Source organism: Ahaetulla prasina, chromosome 2, assembly GCF_028640845.1.
Source record: "Ahaetulla prasina isolate Xishuangbanna chromosome 2, ASM2864084v1, whole genome shotgun sequence".
NCBI lineage: Eukaryota > Metazoa > Chordata > Lepidosauria > Squamata > Colubridae > Ahaetulla > Ahaetulla prasina.
In genome coordinates, this window is record NC_080540.1 from 137,504,847 (window position 1) to 137,522,757 (window position 17,911).

Below are 17,911 nucleotides of genomic sequence, written 5' to 3' on the forward strand. Positions count from 1 at the left end.
TGGGCATTGCCTGACTCCCGTCCGTCCGCCCGCCCCGCCCGCCCCCCTTCGCTCCAGCCTCCTCTCTGACTCCGCTTCGCCTCCTGCCTGCCTGCTTTCCCCAGGCGGCGCTCCTTGAGGCAACCGCCAGGGCAGAGCAACGCGGAGCAGGCGGAGCTGGGGGCGGGTGGAGGCGGAGGCGTCTGCTGAGGGGGGTAGGGGGGGGCGGGATGCGCCCGGCCCTGAGAGGCGATATAAAGCGTCGCGCCTCTCCCAGTCGCTTCGCCTGCAACGTCCACGGATCTTAGCTCTGGTGGCGGCCGTCGCTCTCCCGCGCTCTCCGTGGAGCCCTGCGTCCTGACCAGTCTATGGTGTTTCCTGGAGCTCCCAGCACCGTCATGTCGCGCTCGGAAGAGGTGCACAGGGTCACCGAGAATGTCTACAAGGTTAGAGAGGCGATCGTTTTCGGGAACAGGGTCGGGGGTCGGGCTCGAGTATCAGGCTGTGCCGCGCCCGTGGCGTTTGGAGCAACTTCCCGTCGCGTCCCGGGCTGCGCCGGAGTCCTTTTGGCCGTGGCGGGACTTTGGTGCACTCCTCCCGGCCGCGTCTGGCAGCGATGCCTGCTCGTTTTCCTTTGTGTGCTTTGCGGAGTGGCGGCGATCACCTGTTGCAGGGGCTTTTGTACCTTTCCTCGCTCGCACTTCTCACCCGGGACGCCCCCCCTCTTCCCCCGCTCTTCAGGTCGGGGTGGTCTTTACGCCCTGTCTTTTTCACCTTGAAGCAAATTCTGTTTTTCTTTTTTTTTTTAAAAAAAAAAACCGTAACCGAATAAATCGACTGTATCTTTCTTGGATTTTCCCGATTCTGCCGCCCAGCGCTTGGCTGGCTCGCTTTCTCTCTTGCCTTGGCATTGATCGTTTCGTAATTGCTAAAAAGAATATATAACCCAGTTCCACCTAAACTCCTTCGCGGCTTTTTTCTTTCTTTCTTCCTTCCTTCCTTGCGAGGTGGTGGTGCTGTGGAGACTTGATTGAAAGCCATATGTCTCCTGGGGCGAGGAGAGAATGTGTGCGCTTGTGTATGTGTGAGCGGTTCGCGGGTGTGTATGAGTTTCCTTGGGAAAAGGGGAGAGCGAACCATAAAGAACAGGCTAATTTGCCAAACAAGCGAGAAAGCAGCAACTCTAATTTCCTCTCTTAGAGCTCGTTTTTAGTATGGTGTATTTGTAGGTTTGCTTCCAAAGAATTCCAGTTTTTAGGCAAAGAACAGCGTTTAGCTTCTTCCTTCTACTTGGTTAATATCCACTGCATTGGTCTGAAGCTTTACTTGGTCTCTATCAGGTATTCCTGGGGAGGAAACACCATCCATTGATTTAAAATTATGATTGGTCCTCTTCCCTCTCTCTGCCTTTTTTGCCTCACCCCTGCCCTCTCCTTTGTAGCATCCAAATAGGGGAGAAATAGATTTTGCCCTTAAAAAGGGGTGGGAAAAGATAGCTTATGTAAGAGTACAGGTGATTTGTATGTGGGAGTATTTTTTTTTAAAAAAATATTTTTTTGGTATTAAAATGAAAACCAATGTTCTACATTGGAATTGTTGTTCTGGTTGGAAAATCCATTCTGGGGGGGAAAATGCTAAAGGACAGAAATAACCCCTCCCTTCATGTCAACACATACTTCCTGGTACATGATTCTGTGGTTAAAAAACAAAACAAAAACCTTCCATCCTTTCTTTGCTTTTGATGTGGTTTCTAATGGAATGCAATGATCTTAAAAAGGACTTCTGAATTCAGAATTGTAAAAGTCCCAGGGCACTGGTAACATTACAGAATTGGATGCCTCTAAAAGCTGAGCTCTCTCTACATGATTGTAGGTATTTGTGGTTTCAGTAAGAAGCTGTTCTGAGGTTTCTGTGGAATAGAAAATGCTCCCCTTCTAAACTGTTTCTCTGCTAGGTGAAATCACTGTTCCCAGCATGGCATGTTAGTTGCATGAGTAGACATATTTTTTTCCTTTCAGTGGTGTCATTTTAATTTTTACATTATTGGGTTCATTGGTTGTATGTTAATTGGTATGACCAAGTCTTTAAGAAATAGGTTATTTTAAAAAGGAAGGTAGATTCATATTGGAACATAATTCTAGGAGGGCATAAGATGGCAATTACACAAAAGCAACCATTATTACACACATTGAATTAATAGCTAGTTGGCTAGCATGCCATTCAAAAGCATTTATCCCTTAGTAAGCAAGGAACTGCTAATTCAGGTGGTTCTTCATGACTTATTTGCATGAAGTGCAATAATTTTGCTGCATTCCTAATCCAGTGCTACATGTAAATTGGCCTGTACTATTTACCACCTGCACATATGTCACATGCAGAAATCATAGCCTGAGAGCACAGATGGTGCTGTTGGGGGCGGAGGGGGGAAGAGGGTGAGAGAGAAAGAGAGCTGTTGATGGAAGTCTTCCAACACAATGTCATACTTGAAAGAACAAGTATACTTTCTATCTTGGGCGTGGAACCAAGTGTATTGGAGTTGGCATATGGTTGTTTGCCCTGATCCCCTTGTCCCTAATGTGCATGGGAACATTGGAGTAACTTCTGTGTTTTTGTTAAATGTTAGGGTGTGTACATTTGAAAACACTGGCCCTGGTTTCCAGTTACAGATACTGTACTCCAACAAGAAATATCATTAGGCCAGTAATTTGTTCTGTGTTAAATCTTTTTTTTTTCATATTAATGACTCTCTGAAATTTTTATCTCACAGACATCTTACTGGAAACTTTCTTTTAAATTAATATGTTCTACTTCAGTAGACCCTGTGAACCACACTTAATCAAATCTTATTTAACTTAGGAATGTAATGCAGGCTGTCATGCATTAAACTAGATGTAGTTCCTGTGTTGTCTGGGGTCAGTCTCTGTTCCTTCATTTAAATTAGTATAACATTAAGTTATCTAGGAGAAGAATGAGGCATCTAAAGTATTAGATTCCCACCATTTAACCCTGTGTGATATTGAAAAGCATTCTTTCTTTTTGTTCTTTGTCAGAGCTTTTTTCGCCTATTTTGAAATAAAGTCATCCTTGGCCATTTTAGGTTCTATCTTTCAGCAAGACCTACTCTCCTCCCTTCCCTTCTTGTTTTTTTTAATGCACAAGTTTATGTACTGTAATTTTTGGATTCAAATAACTTTGAAAGCAGCACCCCAACGCAAGAATTGTTGAACAATATCTGCTCCCTGCAACAAGGAGGGAAATGCTTTTTAAAATAGTGGATTCAGAGCTCTTGAAACCCATTGTGCAAAGTTAGTTTTCAAAAGGACTTAATTTTATCATGATTAACACCATATATTCATGTTTTGGTAGAATCCAGTCATAGAGGGGCATACATTGTTTTGGTTTTTATAGAAGATAGAAATACTTTTGAGTTAATGCTTAAGATCTATGCAGTTTTCTTCGTAGCTCTGCCTTCTCGTGGAAAGTTTCTTATCTGCAAGTCTGGGATTTCCGAGTGGTCCTCTATCTAAGGACAATCAAAGTTGGCCTTGTTTAGCCCTGTAAGTCACAACAGGGTGCCGCCTATGGTTTTTAATGCCATAGTCCTAAATAGTTTCATTATATTTGTAATAAGGGCTGTTAGTTATCATTTGAAACTTATTGAAAGATAAATATAGACCTGATTACAGTTGTGTTGATACAGTACTTGGAGAAGCTTCCCTGGTCCAAGGGCTGGATTTACACACCATGCTAAACCAGTAATAGGCAGTCTTTTGGTTGCCATTGGCTACCTTTAATACCTTCAATGAGTTTAAATGGAGTGGCTCTAGCAATCATGCCAAATGGATATGAATGGTTTGTGCATGGAGGAAGAATCAGAATTTACCATTCTCCCCCCTCCCCCCCCCACCAGATTTGGGTTGCCAGCCCTTCAGAGTAGATTAGATTAGGTCACTGCTTGTCAAGCACCAGGGAAATCAGGAGATCCAGGCTGTTCCAATGGGTATAAAGATTTAGTGCAAGCTTCAGCTCTCTGCAAGAATCTGAACTACTAAGGACCCAAGTAAATTGGCAGTAGATAAGAGTAGAAGGTGGGCCAGAATTAGATCTCTTTGTGGGTGTAAAGAGACTCATGACTGATGACATCTTTGACCTCCCCCTGGGGCTCAGGCTGGTCATCTCCTACACTGCTATTTCTATTACAAAGCTACAATAACAGACTCTTTCAAGGCTGAATGTACTTCCCTTCCCTTCTCTCTCTTTTTTTTTATTTTCAAGGAGGTCTTTCTTGTCTGAAACATTTGCTTAGGTTCCATTACTGCCCTGGACTATGTCCTCTTTTATGTGACCGTTGGCTTGGTAGCAGCTCTTCTTTGTTCCTGTTCCTGAAGGCCATTCCTTCTGACTTTACAGCAGTTTGTGATTTTTTTTTCCTTTATTAGCCAAAGTCTGTTTTAGGGATTACACTCCCCCTCAAAATTGGTAGAAGATTATAGTGTTGTTTGGGACAATGACATGTTACCCTTTTCTACACTAAGGCAGTACTTGTCCACACCTGGTTTATCCAACAAGCTCTAATGGCTTAAACCAGAATGGCAGAAGTCAGCTCAAAGCAGAGTACAATGCATGTACACTATCAGGGTGATTTGTAAACCATGTATTACAGTTTAGCAATGACTCACTGTTTCTCCTTGCAAGGGTTTGCTGAGTATGCAGCCACAGCAATGGACCCTAAGATTCTGCAGAGCTGCACAGTGCTGCATCCCTCACCACTGGCCATGCCAGCCTAGGCAGCCAGTTGGGAGTTATATCAAGTAGAAATAATTCCATGTGCTGCATGGTATAGGTCTCCATTTGCTTAAGCATTAAGAAACAGCAACTGTTCTCATGCTGCAGTGGAATATGTTTGGCAAGCAAGATAAAAGGTATCCCTGTCTTCTGTGTTAGGTGCAAATTATTAAATTTATCTCTAAATCAAAACTGTGTAATAATAGGTTGCTGCACTGAAATAACAAAATAACAGAGTTGTAAGGGAACTTGGAGGTCTTCTGGTCCAACCCCTTGCTCAGGCAGGAAACCCTACACCATTTCAGATAAATAGTTGTCCAATTTCTTCTTAAAAACCTCCAGTGTTGGAGTACCTACAACTTCTGGAAGCAAGTCGTTCCACTGGTTAATTCTTCTAACTATAATTCTTCTATATTTCTTAGTATTGTAAATATCCCTTTTTTAACTGTAGGAAAAAATAATTGGAAATGCCCATCGTAGTTCTTAAACTTTCTTCCTGGCATATCCACTGTTTATATCTACTCCATGCCTTTTTATTTATTTATTAGTTTGTCAAGCATGTACAAGATAGCAGGTATGAATATGAACATGGACATAAATGAGGGAAATGAATACAAATAAATGGGGACAGTAGGACAGGGACGGTAGACACACTGGTGTGCTTATGCATGCCCCCTTTATGGACCTCTTAGGAATGGGGTGAGGTCCACGGTAGACAGTTTAAGGTTGAAGCTGTGGGGGTTTGAGGATGTAACAACGGAGTCGGGTAGAGCATTCCAGGCGTTGACCACTCTGTTGCTGAAGTTGTATTTTCTGCAATCGAGTTTGGAGCTGTTTACCTTGAGTTTGTATCGATTGTTTGTCCATGTATTATTGAAGCTGAAGAACTCATTGACAGGTAAGACATTGTAGCAGACAATTTTGTGTACTGTGCTTAGATCAGACCACAGGCGGCGCAGTTCCAGATTGTCCAAGCCCAAAATTTCAAGCCTGGTGGCATAAGGGGTTCTATTGTGAGGAGTGGAGTACTCTTCTTGTGAAATATCTCTGGACCCACTCATGGATTCAGCCAACAGCCAAACTAAACTAAGATTTAACGTTGACTGGTAGAGTTTGACAGAGAAGCAGTCGAACTGCTCACATCTTGTTTACTTGCTATGTTATTTCACCCTGCACTTAATCTCCTGCACAGCTGTGGTCAGCTTGCTCACTTTCCAGTAGTATCTTCCACAGTAATGGGTTTGATCCTCAGAGGTGTGATTGTAGCAGTACAAAAGAAGAAAGTTGTATATATGCCTCAAATGAGCCTTAAATAATCTTGTGAATGAAATTGCCTTCCTTCTTTTGACATTCTAAGGATCAGCCTGATAGTAGTATTCTTTGACTTGTTTTAAGAATACATATATGTAGCTGGTCTTTCTCATTATTTGGTTGTTGTTGCTGTTTTGCTGCCTTTCATGGAAAACTATTGAGATGGGGATGTTACTTATGGGAATATCTTTGATTTATTAAAATCTAGCATTAGTAAAGTGCATAAAGTATTCAGAGTGTTCTTTGTACATTTTATCTGCAGTTCTTATGACAGACCAGTAAAAATAAATCAAAATTCTTTAGCTTACATTGCAAAAGATAAAGGCCAAGAAAGAGATAGAGGTAAGGTTGAAATGAGGTCTCAATATTGACTTTCTAGCAGAAATATTTACACTGCCGGTAGGCCTCTCAATAGATCGCTGGGCTGTATGGTGTTTAACTATAACTCCTATAATTTCCATCAACAAAGAAACCAAACATTTCTTGAATTTATGTGAGTTACAATCCAATATACTGTAGTTGGAAGGCACTAAGTCAGGCAAGGCTGTCTTAGATCATTGAACCAAGTTAAGAAATCTCATGGTAAATCTGCTTTTTCACAGCAGGAAGTTTGGTTTTTACAGATTTGTTTTAAGCACAGTTAAAAGTTGAAGTGATGTGACTAATACAATGCTAAACTGCAAACCAGGATTTGTACATCATAAAGGCTGGTTTATAATCCTACTAATCCAAATAAGTCACGTTATGTTTAGTGCAGATATCTACCCACTTCTGTAAGCCTCTAGCATTGCAGTAGACTTTATGTGACAGGTCAAGGCCACATTTTAAAAGTGAAGGTACTGCAGCCTACTTGTTTTAGTATGATGTATGAACTCAGCCTTGTGGCTCGGTAATCATTGTTTCTTGGGATGAGTTCATACATCATGTTAAGCCAATAACTAACAGATCATATCATATGTTTGCCTGATATATTTAAATCACTCCAGTTGGTACACTGCATTATCTTATCTCCCTCCCTCATAATTCCTTAGTAAGAGTTGGTGACTTTTCTCATTAAGATATTCAGGAATGTTCCCATCCCTGCTCCCCCCCACCCCATTTTTGATCACTGCCCAATAGAAATGGCAGCTTCTTTGCCATGTAACCAAAGAAAAGCTATTGACCATGGTTAAGGATCTAGACAAGATGGAGTTAAGGCAGCACATGTCTTAATGTTAACCAACTACAATGGTTTAACATGTTATATGAATAATGGCTTAGTTTTATGGGAGAACCAGACTGATTCGGAAAAGCATTAATTTTTTTAACACCCCCGCAAGCCTAGTTTAAAATTTGATCTCAGCAGTACCCTTATTTATTAAATCATATTTTATCCCAATTTATAAAAGTATTTGAAACGGGAAGTTACGTTGTATTATATGTTCCTTAGTAGCAGCCAGAACTGCACTGGTAACATGTGCTGAGGATGAGCAGGATGGCTGAGGATTAGGAGTGCCTGAGCTGTACAAACAGGAAGGGAGATGAGCCTGAAGAAGGAAATTGCATTTGCCAGTTCTCCAAAATCAAACATGCTGGCCATGGCTTCTGAAGCTGGCCATGGTTACTGCTGCTGCTGCTGCTACTGCTGCTGCTGAGATTGTTGTCTCTCAAAGAGCTCCACTGATGGCACATTTTCAGGAAATGTAACTTTCTCTGGGAGTTCAGGCACAGTGTTATTGTGAGTTTGCTTGCTCTTTGCTGTATCGATAGATGCATGTTTCTATGAATAGTTTGCTTCATTCTCTTCAAAGAGATGAAGGTGTGGTGGAAGTAGTGCTTAAGGCTCCCCTATTTTGAAAGAAGGAGGGAAAGCAAATGGGATCTCCACATATAGGACACGCTGGTCTCTACTGGACTTAACTTTGTACACAAAGCAGCTGCTTAATAAGGTTCCTTCAGGTATCTCCGCTTACCTGGATTATAAGCGTCGTTGAACTCTGTTGTGCTGTCAAGCTATCTACAGCTTTTTCAGTCTGAAAGATTTCCTGCCAAATTAAATTTGCTGCCGCTGGAAGATTTAGCAAAATAAGAATTTAACCTTATCATGCAAGAAAATAGCAAAGCGACCATTGCTGCATATTATTATCCAGTGGCTGGATTTGGACAGAGGACTAAAGCAAAATAATGGCTTTTTTGGAGTTTGCTTATAGCCAGAACCCAATTGATTTTATTAAATATAGTTAAACCATACCTTAAAGCAATATATGAATTCAGGAAATATATAATACAATCTCTTTTTCCCCTGACCTGACTTTTCTTTTCAGCTTACTGTGAATGATTAAATAGCAATAAAGAGTTTCTTGTTATGCCACTAGCATACATACCTTAAGTTGCATATAAGAAAGTACAGTTTCTGCAGGAATCCTATGTGAGGCTTTGCTCAGCACATACTGTAACTCCGTCTATTTTCTGGGAACAGCTAAGAGGGGGAAAAATTCAATAAAGGACAATTTAAGCTAGCCTGATGATATTCAGATGTGCCTTTGGTCATGCCAGCTGAAAATGTTGTGAAATGTAATTTTAACAAATCTGGGGTGGGTGGGGGAACCAGATGGAAGAGAGGAAAGAAAGGGTGTTCATGGCTGTCTGTTATATAGGCCAGGGGTCTCCAACCTTGACAGCTTTAAGACTTGTGGACTTCAACTCCCAGAGTTCCTCAGCCAGCTTTGCTGACTGAGATATTCTGGGAGTTGAAGTCCACAAGTTGCTAAGGTTGGAGACCCCTGATATAGGCTGAATTATAGCTGGGGGAAAAACATCCATGATTAAGCCAAAAGCTTCAGAGGAGAGGATCAGAACTGGCAATTGTCAATTATTTTCAACACATTTATTGTTTACCACCAAATCAAAGGTAATTATTGTAATTATTGACATTTCATAAAACTATTAAACTATTTCATAAAATTGTTAAACTATTAAAATTACAATTTGAAAATGACAGCTGCTACAATGCCGCAAACTACAGTATAGAAACTTTGCTACGTGCCTGCAATTTATTTAAAAGGATAATTAACGGCCCCATGTAATTATTATTTTAAAATGGTGATTGGAGTTCAGCCATCAATGGGGTGATAGTGAAATGTTTCATTTTTTGATACAGTTGTCTCAAATTGAGTCTTCCTTTGTTTCCATTTATTTGTATAAACCAGTACAGAAACGGATTTTTACAAAAACATTATAAGGCCAATACAGATTCTACCAATGCTTTTCATTCCTTATAAATATTGATAGTAAGGTGTTTTTTTTTTTTAAAAAGGGTCTTGGACCTCATCTAATTTAATTGTATATCACAGGGGACAGTAGTAGTTTCACCCAGATTGTTCATTACTCTAAGCCAGAGATAGGGAACCATGGCCCTTTTCTGACTTGTGAACTTCAGGTCCCAGAATTCTGGGAGTTGAAGTCCACAAGTCATAAAGGGGCCATAGTTCCCCACCCCCGCTCTAAACCAACCATGTTATTTTAAGTAAGTGTGAGGCCAATGCTTGCTTAAGCTTCGGCTTTCTTGGAAGCCATGCTGAGAAGTTAAAGGGATGAAAATCTAAGCAATCTTCCCACTTTGTTTTAGTTTAATCTGATGTATTATACATTTAGCTAGGAAAAAGTCTTCCTTTCTTTTGAGAAAGGAAGTGAGAACTTGGTTCCATGACAACCTGATATTTTCCTTCTTAATATTGAAATTAAAGGGAAAAACATGTCTTGATTGACTTGATGCTGCCCAGCAATGATTGTATAGAGAAGAACATTTCTGGCAGCATCTCATGCAGCAGCTTCTTAACTGAAAAGAAGTTTATGAAATCTTGGATTTCAATTATCTTTTTATCCTTTTCGGGGCCATCAGTACCATTTAGCTTCTTCATGCTTCAGATTGGAACTGGAATCTTTAAATGCCATGAAACTGAAATTCAAATTTTGGATTATTTGGGATTTTTTGGGGGGTTCCCCAAATGAAGGTGCTTAGGTGCAGATGTAGTTCTACAATATCACTGGAATGCTCTGGTCTGGTTAGTTTCTTCTCTCAGTAAGATTCACAGAAACACTTCTAAACCTGAATACATAAAGTGCAGGCACTCCCTGATTTATGACCACAATTGAGCCCAACATTTCTGTTGCTAAGCAAGACATTTATTAAGTGCGTTTGGCCCATTTTAAAACCTTTCTTGCCACAGTTCTTATGTGAATCACTGCAGTTATTTAATTAGTAACACATTGTTAAGTGAATCTGGACTTTGCTTGTCAGAAGGTTGCAAAAGGTTATTGAACGACCCCGGGACACTGGAACCATAATAATGTTATGTTGCCAAACAGCCACATTTTGATCACGTGACCATGGGGATGCTGCAACTGTCAAAGTGTGAAAAACAGTCCTAAGTCACTTTTTAAAGTGCCATTGTAACTTTGAATGGTCACTAAACAAATGGTTGTAAATTGAGGATTACCTGTAGAAAGAGAAAGAGCAGTGTCTTGTTGTAACTTTCTCTTCTATAATATGTTTTCTGCTCTTTTATTAGACTTCAGAGTGAATCTGATTGCAAAGAGCGGGGGTCTCCAACTTTGGCAACTTTAAGCCTGGAGGACTTCAACTTTGCTGGCTGGGGAATTCTGGGAATTGAAGTCCTTCAGGCTTAAAGTTGCCAAGGTTGGAGACCCCTGGCAAAGAGGATGGCGAATTGTATGCATTCCTAACTGTTTTTATTGCATTCTTAACTCTTTTTATTGGTCTTTTGGTTTCAATCTTGCTGTAAATGAGATAATGTTGATAGAGACACAAGAGGCATTCAACCCCACATCCCCCCCCCCCGCCTTGATACACCATGTTCAAGCAGCCAGGGCAGATGGCTGTACAACCTCTGCCTGAGCATGTCTGTTGCATGGGAGCCCCACACTTTTCCATCTGAACTGCTCTTTTTATTAGCATGTCTTCTTTAATGCTCGTGTAGGATCTGCCTTCCGGTAATGTTAATCCACTATTCTATATCTGACCTGTACCGTGGAAGGATAAAAGAATAGATTCTGACCTTTATGTGCAAAGAGTGTTAGCTCGCATATTCCTTCTTGGTGGTTTTTTTTTTCTCTCTCCTTAAGACTATTCTACAATATGCATTTACCACGGGATTTTAAAAGCTGCATTTTTAATCTACTGACAACCTGGGAATCCCCTCAGTATGTTTTAAATTCAGAAGACTATTTTCTGGATGTGTTGAGATATGTCATCTGGGCATTTGCTTAAGCTGCTTGAAGAGTTAGCAACAATGGCGACTTCTGTTCTAAAACCATATTTTATTTCTGTTTGGCGGTGAGTGTGCCATAGTGACTGCTTATAAGAACAGAGAACATGAATACACTGTGTCACTTCTAATGACAAGGAAAGAAGCAATATTTTGATCTTGAGCTGAAAAGCTTTCTCCCCCCTCAAGTATTTGGTTATGACTGGCATTCGTTTGCTTAGCATCTTCCTGCTCAGCTGATACCATATGAGGCAAAGCAAGAACAGCTTCAGCTAGGAAGTTTAAGAAAGGGCTTAAAGTAATCTAATGGAATTAAACTAAATCTAATGGAAACCCTAAGTCTGACTTCTAAAGCAGCATTTCTTAAGCTTTTCTCCCTCGGGACCCTTTCACACTTTTAAAAATTATGGTGAACTCCAAAAGAGCTTGTGTTTGTATGGTCTATATTGATTTATATTTACCATATTAAAAATTAAAAATTGACGCATACACTGCCACTACCACTTCTTACAATTGTTTGATTGGATTTTAATATTATATTTTTCAGCATAGGCTGGCAAATAATTAAGATTTCATGAGCCCCCATGGGTTCATCCGACCACACTTTGAAAAACATTGTTTTAGAAGAAATGACAATTAGAATGTGTACCATATCAGATGGGGAAAATGCTCTTAAGCTTGTGTGGCAGTAGATAAATTTTCTAAAAATGCTGAAGCAGTTCACGTTGCTTTTGCTGTTTAGTTCTTTCCAAATAAAAAAAATAACATGTTTGATCACAGGTGCTTTTAAGAATTGTCTCACTTGGATGTTATTATATTATATTTTCCAAATTCACAGTAACAAAAGCAAAACTGGAAAAGTTGTATAATAATGACCAAGATACTGGCTGTTTTTTCGCCATCATTTAGCCTGGAAAAGTTGCACTCTTTCAATATTATCTTAGCCATCTATATTGAATATAATGAATAAAGGAAGTTTCCTCACTGCAATCTGGATACTTCTCCCTAAATCTCCCATTCTTGCAATTTCTTGTTAAAATCTTAGAAAATTAACGTAAATGGATTACTTTTTTGCCATAGTAGTTGAGTATATTACAAATATAGATTCTGTTTCATTTTCTGAGTCTTACCATTAATTACTATGATTTTGGATTGTCCAAATTATGTGTATATCTTTATTGAAAATAATATACGCATAATTTGGGCAATGTAAAATCATAGTAATTAATGGGATAGATCTTGTAAAGTCTACCCATCATTATACCATTGCCCCTCCCTCAAATCTGTTTACATCCTTTTGCTTGTTGTAATCCACCCATTCATTTGCAGTGTGGCATCAAAGTCTCCTTTAGGTCAAGCTATTTTCTGCTAATAGTCTGGAAATTGTAGGTCATTGCCTTCTTTCAGGATGTTTCCTGGTGATCTTCCATTTAACACTAAGTAAGGTCAACACTACAGTACTTACTTTTGTAGTCCAGGCAAAGTTACACAAACATATGGCAAATCTGCATATTTATAGAATAAAAAGGTACTGTTACATCAGGTTTGTACTTGTTGGAAATGGGAGCATTTTTGGAATTTTTAGCTGCTTCTAGAAAGTGGTTGCTATGGGTGGGGGATACCTCTTCACAAACACATATTTCACGAAAGGGCAAAAAAGGAAGAAGAGGAGAAAGAAAAAGAAAAGAAACCTGAGTATAAGGGGCAGAGGCCTAAAAGTTAAGCCCATTCATATGTTCTCCCCCCCCTCTCTCGTGTGTGTGTGTGCGTGTGCGCGCGCGCGGGCAAGATTCATTCTCTCTCGCGCGCAAGATTCATTCCCATATAGCATGAACTTTTCTCTCTGTCATAATACGTTTTCCATTTTCTCTTTTCTCCCACTTGGTCACTATGTTGGTCTGTCTAACACTTTTTGTCTTCCCTTGTGAACTTTAGCTCTGGTCTCCTGATGTATCTTCTCCTCTAACAAGTCATCTGCTGTTTCCTCGCCTCCTATTATATTGTGTTGTCCGATTGCCACTCCCTAGTTTCTCTCCTTGCCAAATATAGGCAGTAAAGCCTGTCCTTTCCTTCCTTTTCCATATGTGTGTGTCTGGCTCTGGAACCCCTTCAAAGTGCAGCACTATTTTCTAGTGGACTTCTCTCTTTGCTATCTAAGAATGCTAATGACTTTTGTGGTCCAGAACAGAGATGGGTTTCAGCAGGTTCTGACCAGTTCTGGAGAACTGATAGCAGAATTTTGAGTAGTTCGGAGAACCAGTAAATACCACCTCTGACTGGCCTCGCCTCCATCTATTCTCTGCCTCCCGAGTCCCAGCTGATTGGGAGGAAATGGAGATTTTACAGTATCCTTCCCCTGCCACGCCCACCAAATCACGCCCACCAGGCCATGCCATGCCCACCAAGCCACGCCCATAGGACCGGTAGTAAAAAAAATTGGATCTCACCATTGGTCCAGAAGTATCCTGGGAAATGGAGAATATGGAGATTCTCAGTCATCTAGGTCAAAGATGCTTTTTCAAAAGGCAACTGGACCAGTGGTGGGATTCAAGTAATTTAACAACCGGTTCTCTGCCCTAATGATTTCTTCCAATAACCAGTTTGCCAAACTGCTCAGAAAATTAACAACCGGTTCTTCCGAAGTAGTGCGAACTGGCTGAATCCCACCACTGAACTGGACTGTTTTTTTTAATGTCTTCCTTAAAGGAAAAAGAGTCCAGTTGCCTTTTGAAAAAGTAACTTTGAGATCTTCTGGGAAATAAAAATGTCAGAAACTCAGAGGCCATCTCTTCTGAGTTGCTCCTTAGTACCTGGATTTTACTTTAAAACTTTAGAAACCAAGAAATAGAACTAATAGGGTACTTGCCAAGGTCAGTAGAACTTCTTTGTCTACTCTCCAATACACAAGAATTTTCCTTGTAGTTTTAAGTGTATCCCAGCTATAACAAAGGTTGGTTCTAGCTCTTCTTTCTATGTTGTGCTTTGTGGATTTATTTGGCTTTGGGATCCACCAGTAATTTCTCAGACTACTTTCTGAAAAGTGTATGTGTGTGTGTGTGTGTGTGAGAGAGAGAGAGAGAGAGAGAGAGAGAGAATATTCATATATTCCGACACTTACACAATGATATTCATCTCATTTTAATGTATTAAGTGACCTGGGTATCCAATTTTCTGATGTTCACTTTCCCATTTTTGCTTAGAAGGGCTTCGATTCCAAGGATCTGCGATTATTAGCACTCATCCTTGGAATGATTACACTTAATGAGAGTGGAAAGAACTATCAGCCTCCCCCTCACCACTGCTGCCTCTACAATCGCTTGCCTACACATGTGGAATAATTACAGGGGGAGGTTGGAGAAAGCTTGGCACCTTCCGCCAACATCATCCCACTTCTCCTCTGCGGTGACTCATCCTGAAAGCTCTCACTGTGGCACTGATAGAAGTCTTATCACCTCCGCTAGTGATGTCTGAAAATCTGCATCTGCAGCACAACAGAAGCCTTTGCTGTGAAGGGGTGCAGACATTAACCACTTAAGCTGCATTCTGCCTGTATGAAATTAGAGCAGGAAAGGAAATGTATTCACAGCAAGGTTTTCTTTTAGCATAAAAAGAAAGTTATTAGATGCCGAAGAAGCCTGGAATATTAGCAAATCATCCCCTGAAAACCATGCTTTCAAGTTTGGGGAACCATTTTTTTCCTTTCCTCCTCAATATTATTTTATTTGTCTTGGCTATGCACAGCTAGAATTTCTGATCATGGGCTTGCTGCAGATTAACGAGTAAAATGTCATTCCAAACAGAAGAGCTGATTGCTTTATTATCTTTAAATCCATAGGGGAGACAAGGAATTCTCCTTCAAATGAAGCCTAATTAAAATGGTGGATGTCTGTCATGTCTTGACAGCTAGAAGGAGATATGCAGGTCGATAGAGGGTGATCTTGGTCCCTGAAGCTCCATTGAGCCCCTTTACGGATGTAATTCTTTCAGATCTTTACTGCATGACTGGCTGCAGTCATAGGGAGCATAATGCAAATATAATTACTAGCAGAAGATAATTGAATGTAGAGGTATGGTTTAGTTGGTGTTCCTTGGGTTCAGTTAGGAAGTGGCCTTCTGTGAGATTCTGTTTAACAATCTACTTCCTACTGACTGGATTATAGAGCTGCACAAAGTCATGATTAGCTATGGCGTAGTTTGTTGATCTGTATTTTCACCTTCTAACCTTGTTTCTTTGAAACTTAGCTCACACCACGTGTTAAATTGAAGGCACACAAACCACAATTATAGCTAGGCAGCTGCCACATGTAAGCTGCCACATATAACTAGGGTTAGTTGTATTGACTTATCAATGCATGACTAGACCTATGACCATCATTAAGTGTTGTAAGTGTTGTACCTTGATGAAGGTATCTTTTCTTTTGTGTACACTGAAAACATATACACCAAGACAAATTCCTTGTGTGTCCAATCACACTTGGCCAATAAATTTTTTTATTCTATTCTATTCTATGCTGTGATGCAGGGCCTACAACTGACAGTAACACAAGCTGTGATCTTATAGAACAACTATCTTGGACTGGTAGTCCTCAAGTTAAGGACCAATGGTTCGCTACGGGTGCAGTTTTGCCAAAATCAGGGAAGGGAGTCACTGCCAGGGTGTTCGTTTGTTTTTTGGGCAAAACAGTTATAAACCACTAGGACTAAGGGATGCTGCGAATGGCTGTAAAGGTGGCAGTGTTGCCAAATGGCCAAAGAACAGTCATGTGACTATGGGAGGGGCATGATTGTCAAAACTTCAGATTTGGGTTCCTAAATCCCCTTTTTCAGATAAGTAGCTAAGCAACCGGCCGTAAGTCGAGGACTACCCGTATCTTGTTATAATATCCTTTTTCTACCTTGCTTTGAATATATCACAGGGATCACTGCATGCTTAATTTTTAATTAAGGATTAATTATCCAGGTATGCAAAGCTTCGCTGTCTCAGGGGAGAGCTTTATCAAGAGATAAGACATTGCTGACTAGCTGATGGTACACTAATAGTTCTAGTTGACGCTGAAGGTGATGATTAGCATTTGTACTTTTATCTTTTCTTAGGTAGCTGAAGTTATCCTGTTTGAATATCTTAATGTTATCTCCCACAGCAATCCTGTGAAGAAGGTTGGGCTGAGAATGAGCCAAAGTCACATAGCAGGTTTCCTAACTAGAAGGTGGTTCTCAGGTTACGACTACAATTAAGCCCAACATTCATGTTGCTAAGCAAAACACGTTAAGTGAGTTTCGCCCCGTTTTATGGCCTTTCTTGCCACAGTTAAGTGAATCACTGCAGTTAAGTTAATAACATGGTTGTGAAGTGAATCTGGCTTCCCTATTGACCTGCTCGTCAGAAGATCACAAAAGGTGATCCCAGGATCCCAAGATACTGCAACTGTCATAAATATGAGTCGGTTGCCAAGCATCTGAATTCTGACCACGGAACCATGGGGATGCTGCAATGGTCCTGACTGTGAAAAAAGGTAATAGGTCACTTTGTCATATGTCACTTTTTTCACTGACGTCGTAACTTTGAACAGTCACTAAATGGACTGTTATAAGTCGAGGACTACTTGTATAACTGGCTGAAAGCTGACTTGTGCCATGTTTCAGCAAGCATCCTGGATCCTATGAAGAATACTCTCTGTTAGGAAATTGTTATTTGTCTAACTAGTTGGTCAGGCAATATATAAACCAACTATGTATGTTTGCAGTAGGAAAGGTATTATATTGCTTTAAGACTGTATTGCATCATCATGCATCCTGATTGGTTGAGCTCTGTAGCCAATGTACTTAAGGAAAGCTAAATTATGGTTTGGACACTACACCATTGTTACCTGCTGATATGCTGCAACTGTATGTTTGAGCTCTATGCATGATCATTGCTTGATCATGGCTATTCACTGATTCTTTAATATTTACTGACTGTATATTGTGTATTGAACTGCGTTCTTGGCTGAACCTAAAGAAGATCTGGTTTGTTGTGCAAGTCTATGTTTGGTAAGAAGACTTGATATTTGAAATATCCCTGGACTGACTGTATATGTGTATGACCTGGATTGTTTTTGGACTATGATTTTGCTTTTTCCCTAAAAGTAAAATACTATCAAAACCCAGTCTGTCTATATAGTAACTGTTATTGTCCACAATCATTCTCAGTCGCTTTCATGCGCAATCTCAAAGGGTACTCTGCTCGATAGTCTATAACATTTGGTTGTGAGCCAATATTACCCTTAACACTCTCTCAGGGTAGTTTAGTTTGGTTCACTTCATCACAAGCTCTGCCATAATGCGGCTTGGGGCAGTGGTGGGATTCTGCTGGTTCTAGCGGTTTGGTCGAACCGTTTGTTAAATTGCCGGTTCGCCCCGCCCCTTGCCTCTCCCCTCCCCACCATTACTTACTGGTGTCGGGTGGGCAGGGAGGTGCATGGATCCGGTGGGCAGTGGCCACAAGCTGCTGCCCACCCGATCCATGCACCTCGCTGCCCACCCAATCCAAGCGCCACGCGGCCACTGACCGAAGCCTGCCTGCATCCAAG

General features: G+C 40.7%; 1 protein-coding gene across 2 annotated transcripts in view; it reads left to right on the forward strand.

The window, feature by feature from the left end:
• The first annotated feature begins 215 nt into the window (after positions 1 to 215).
• Positions 216 to 17,911, forward strand: part of BAIAP2 (BAR/IMD domain containing adaptor protein 2) — a 190,646-nt gene continuing 172,950 nt past the window's right edge. For both annotated transcript variants that reach the window (XM_058170713.1, XM_058170712.1), the window contains exon 1: positions 216 to 425. In XM_058170713.1, coding sequence (XP_058026696.1) covers positions 348 to 425 — 78 coding nt within the window. In that variant the 5' untranslated portion in view covers positions 216 to 347. The remainder of the gene's footprint in view (positions 426 to 17,911) is intronic.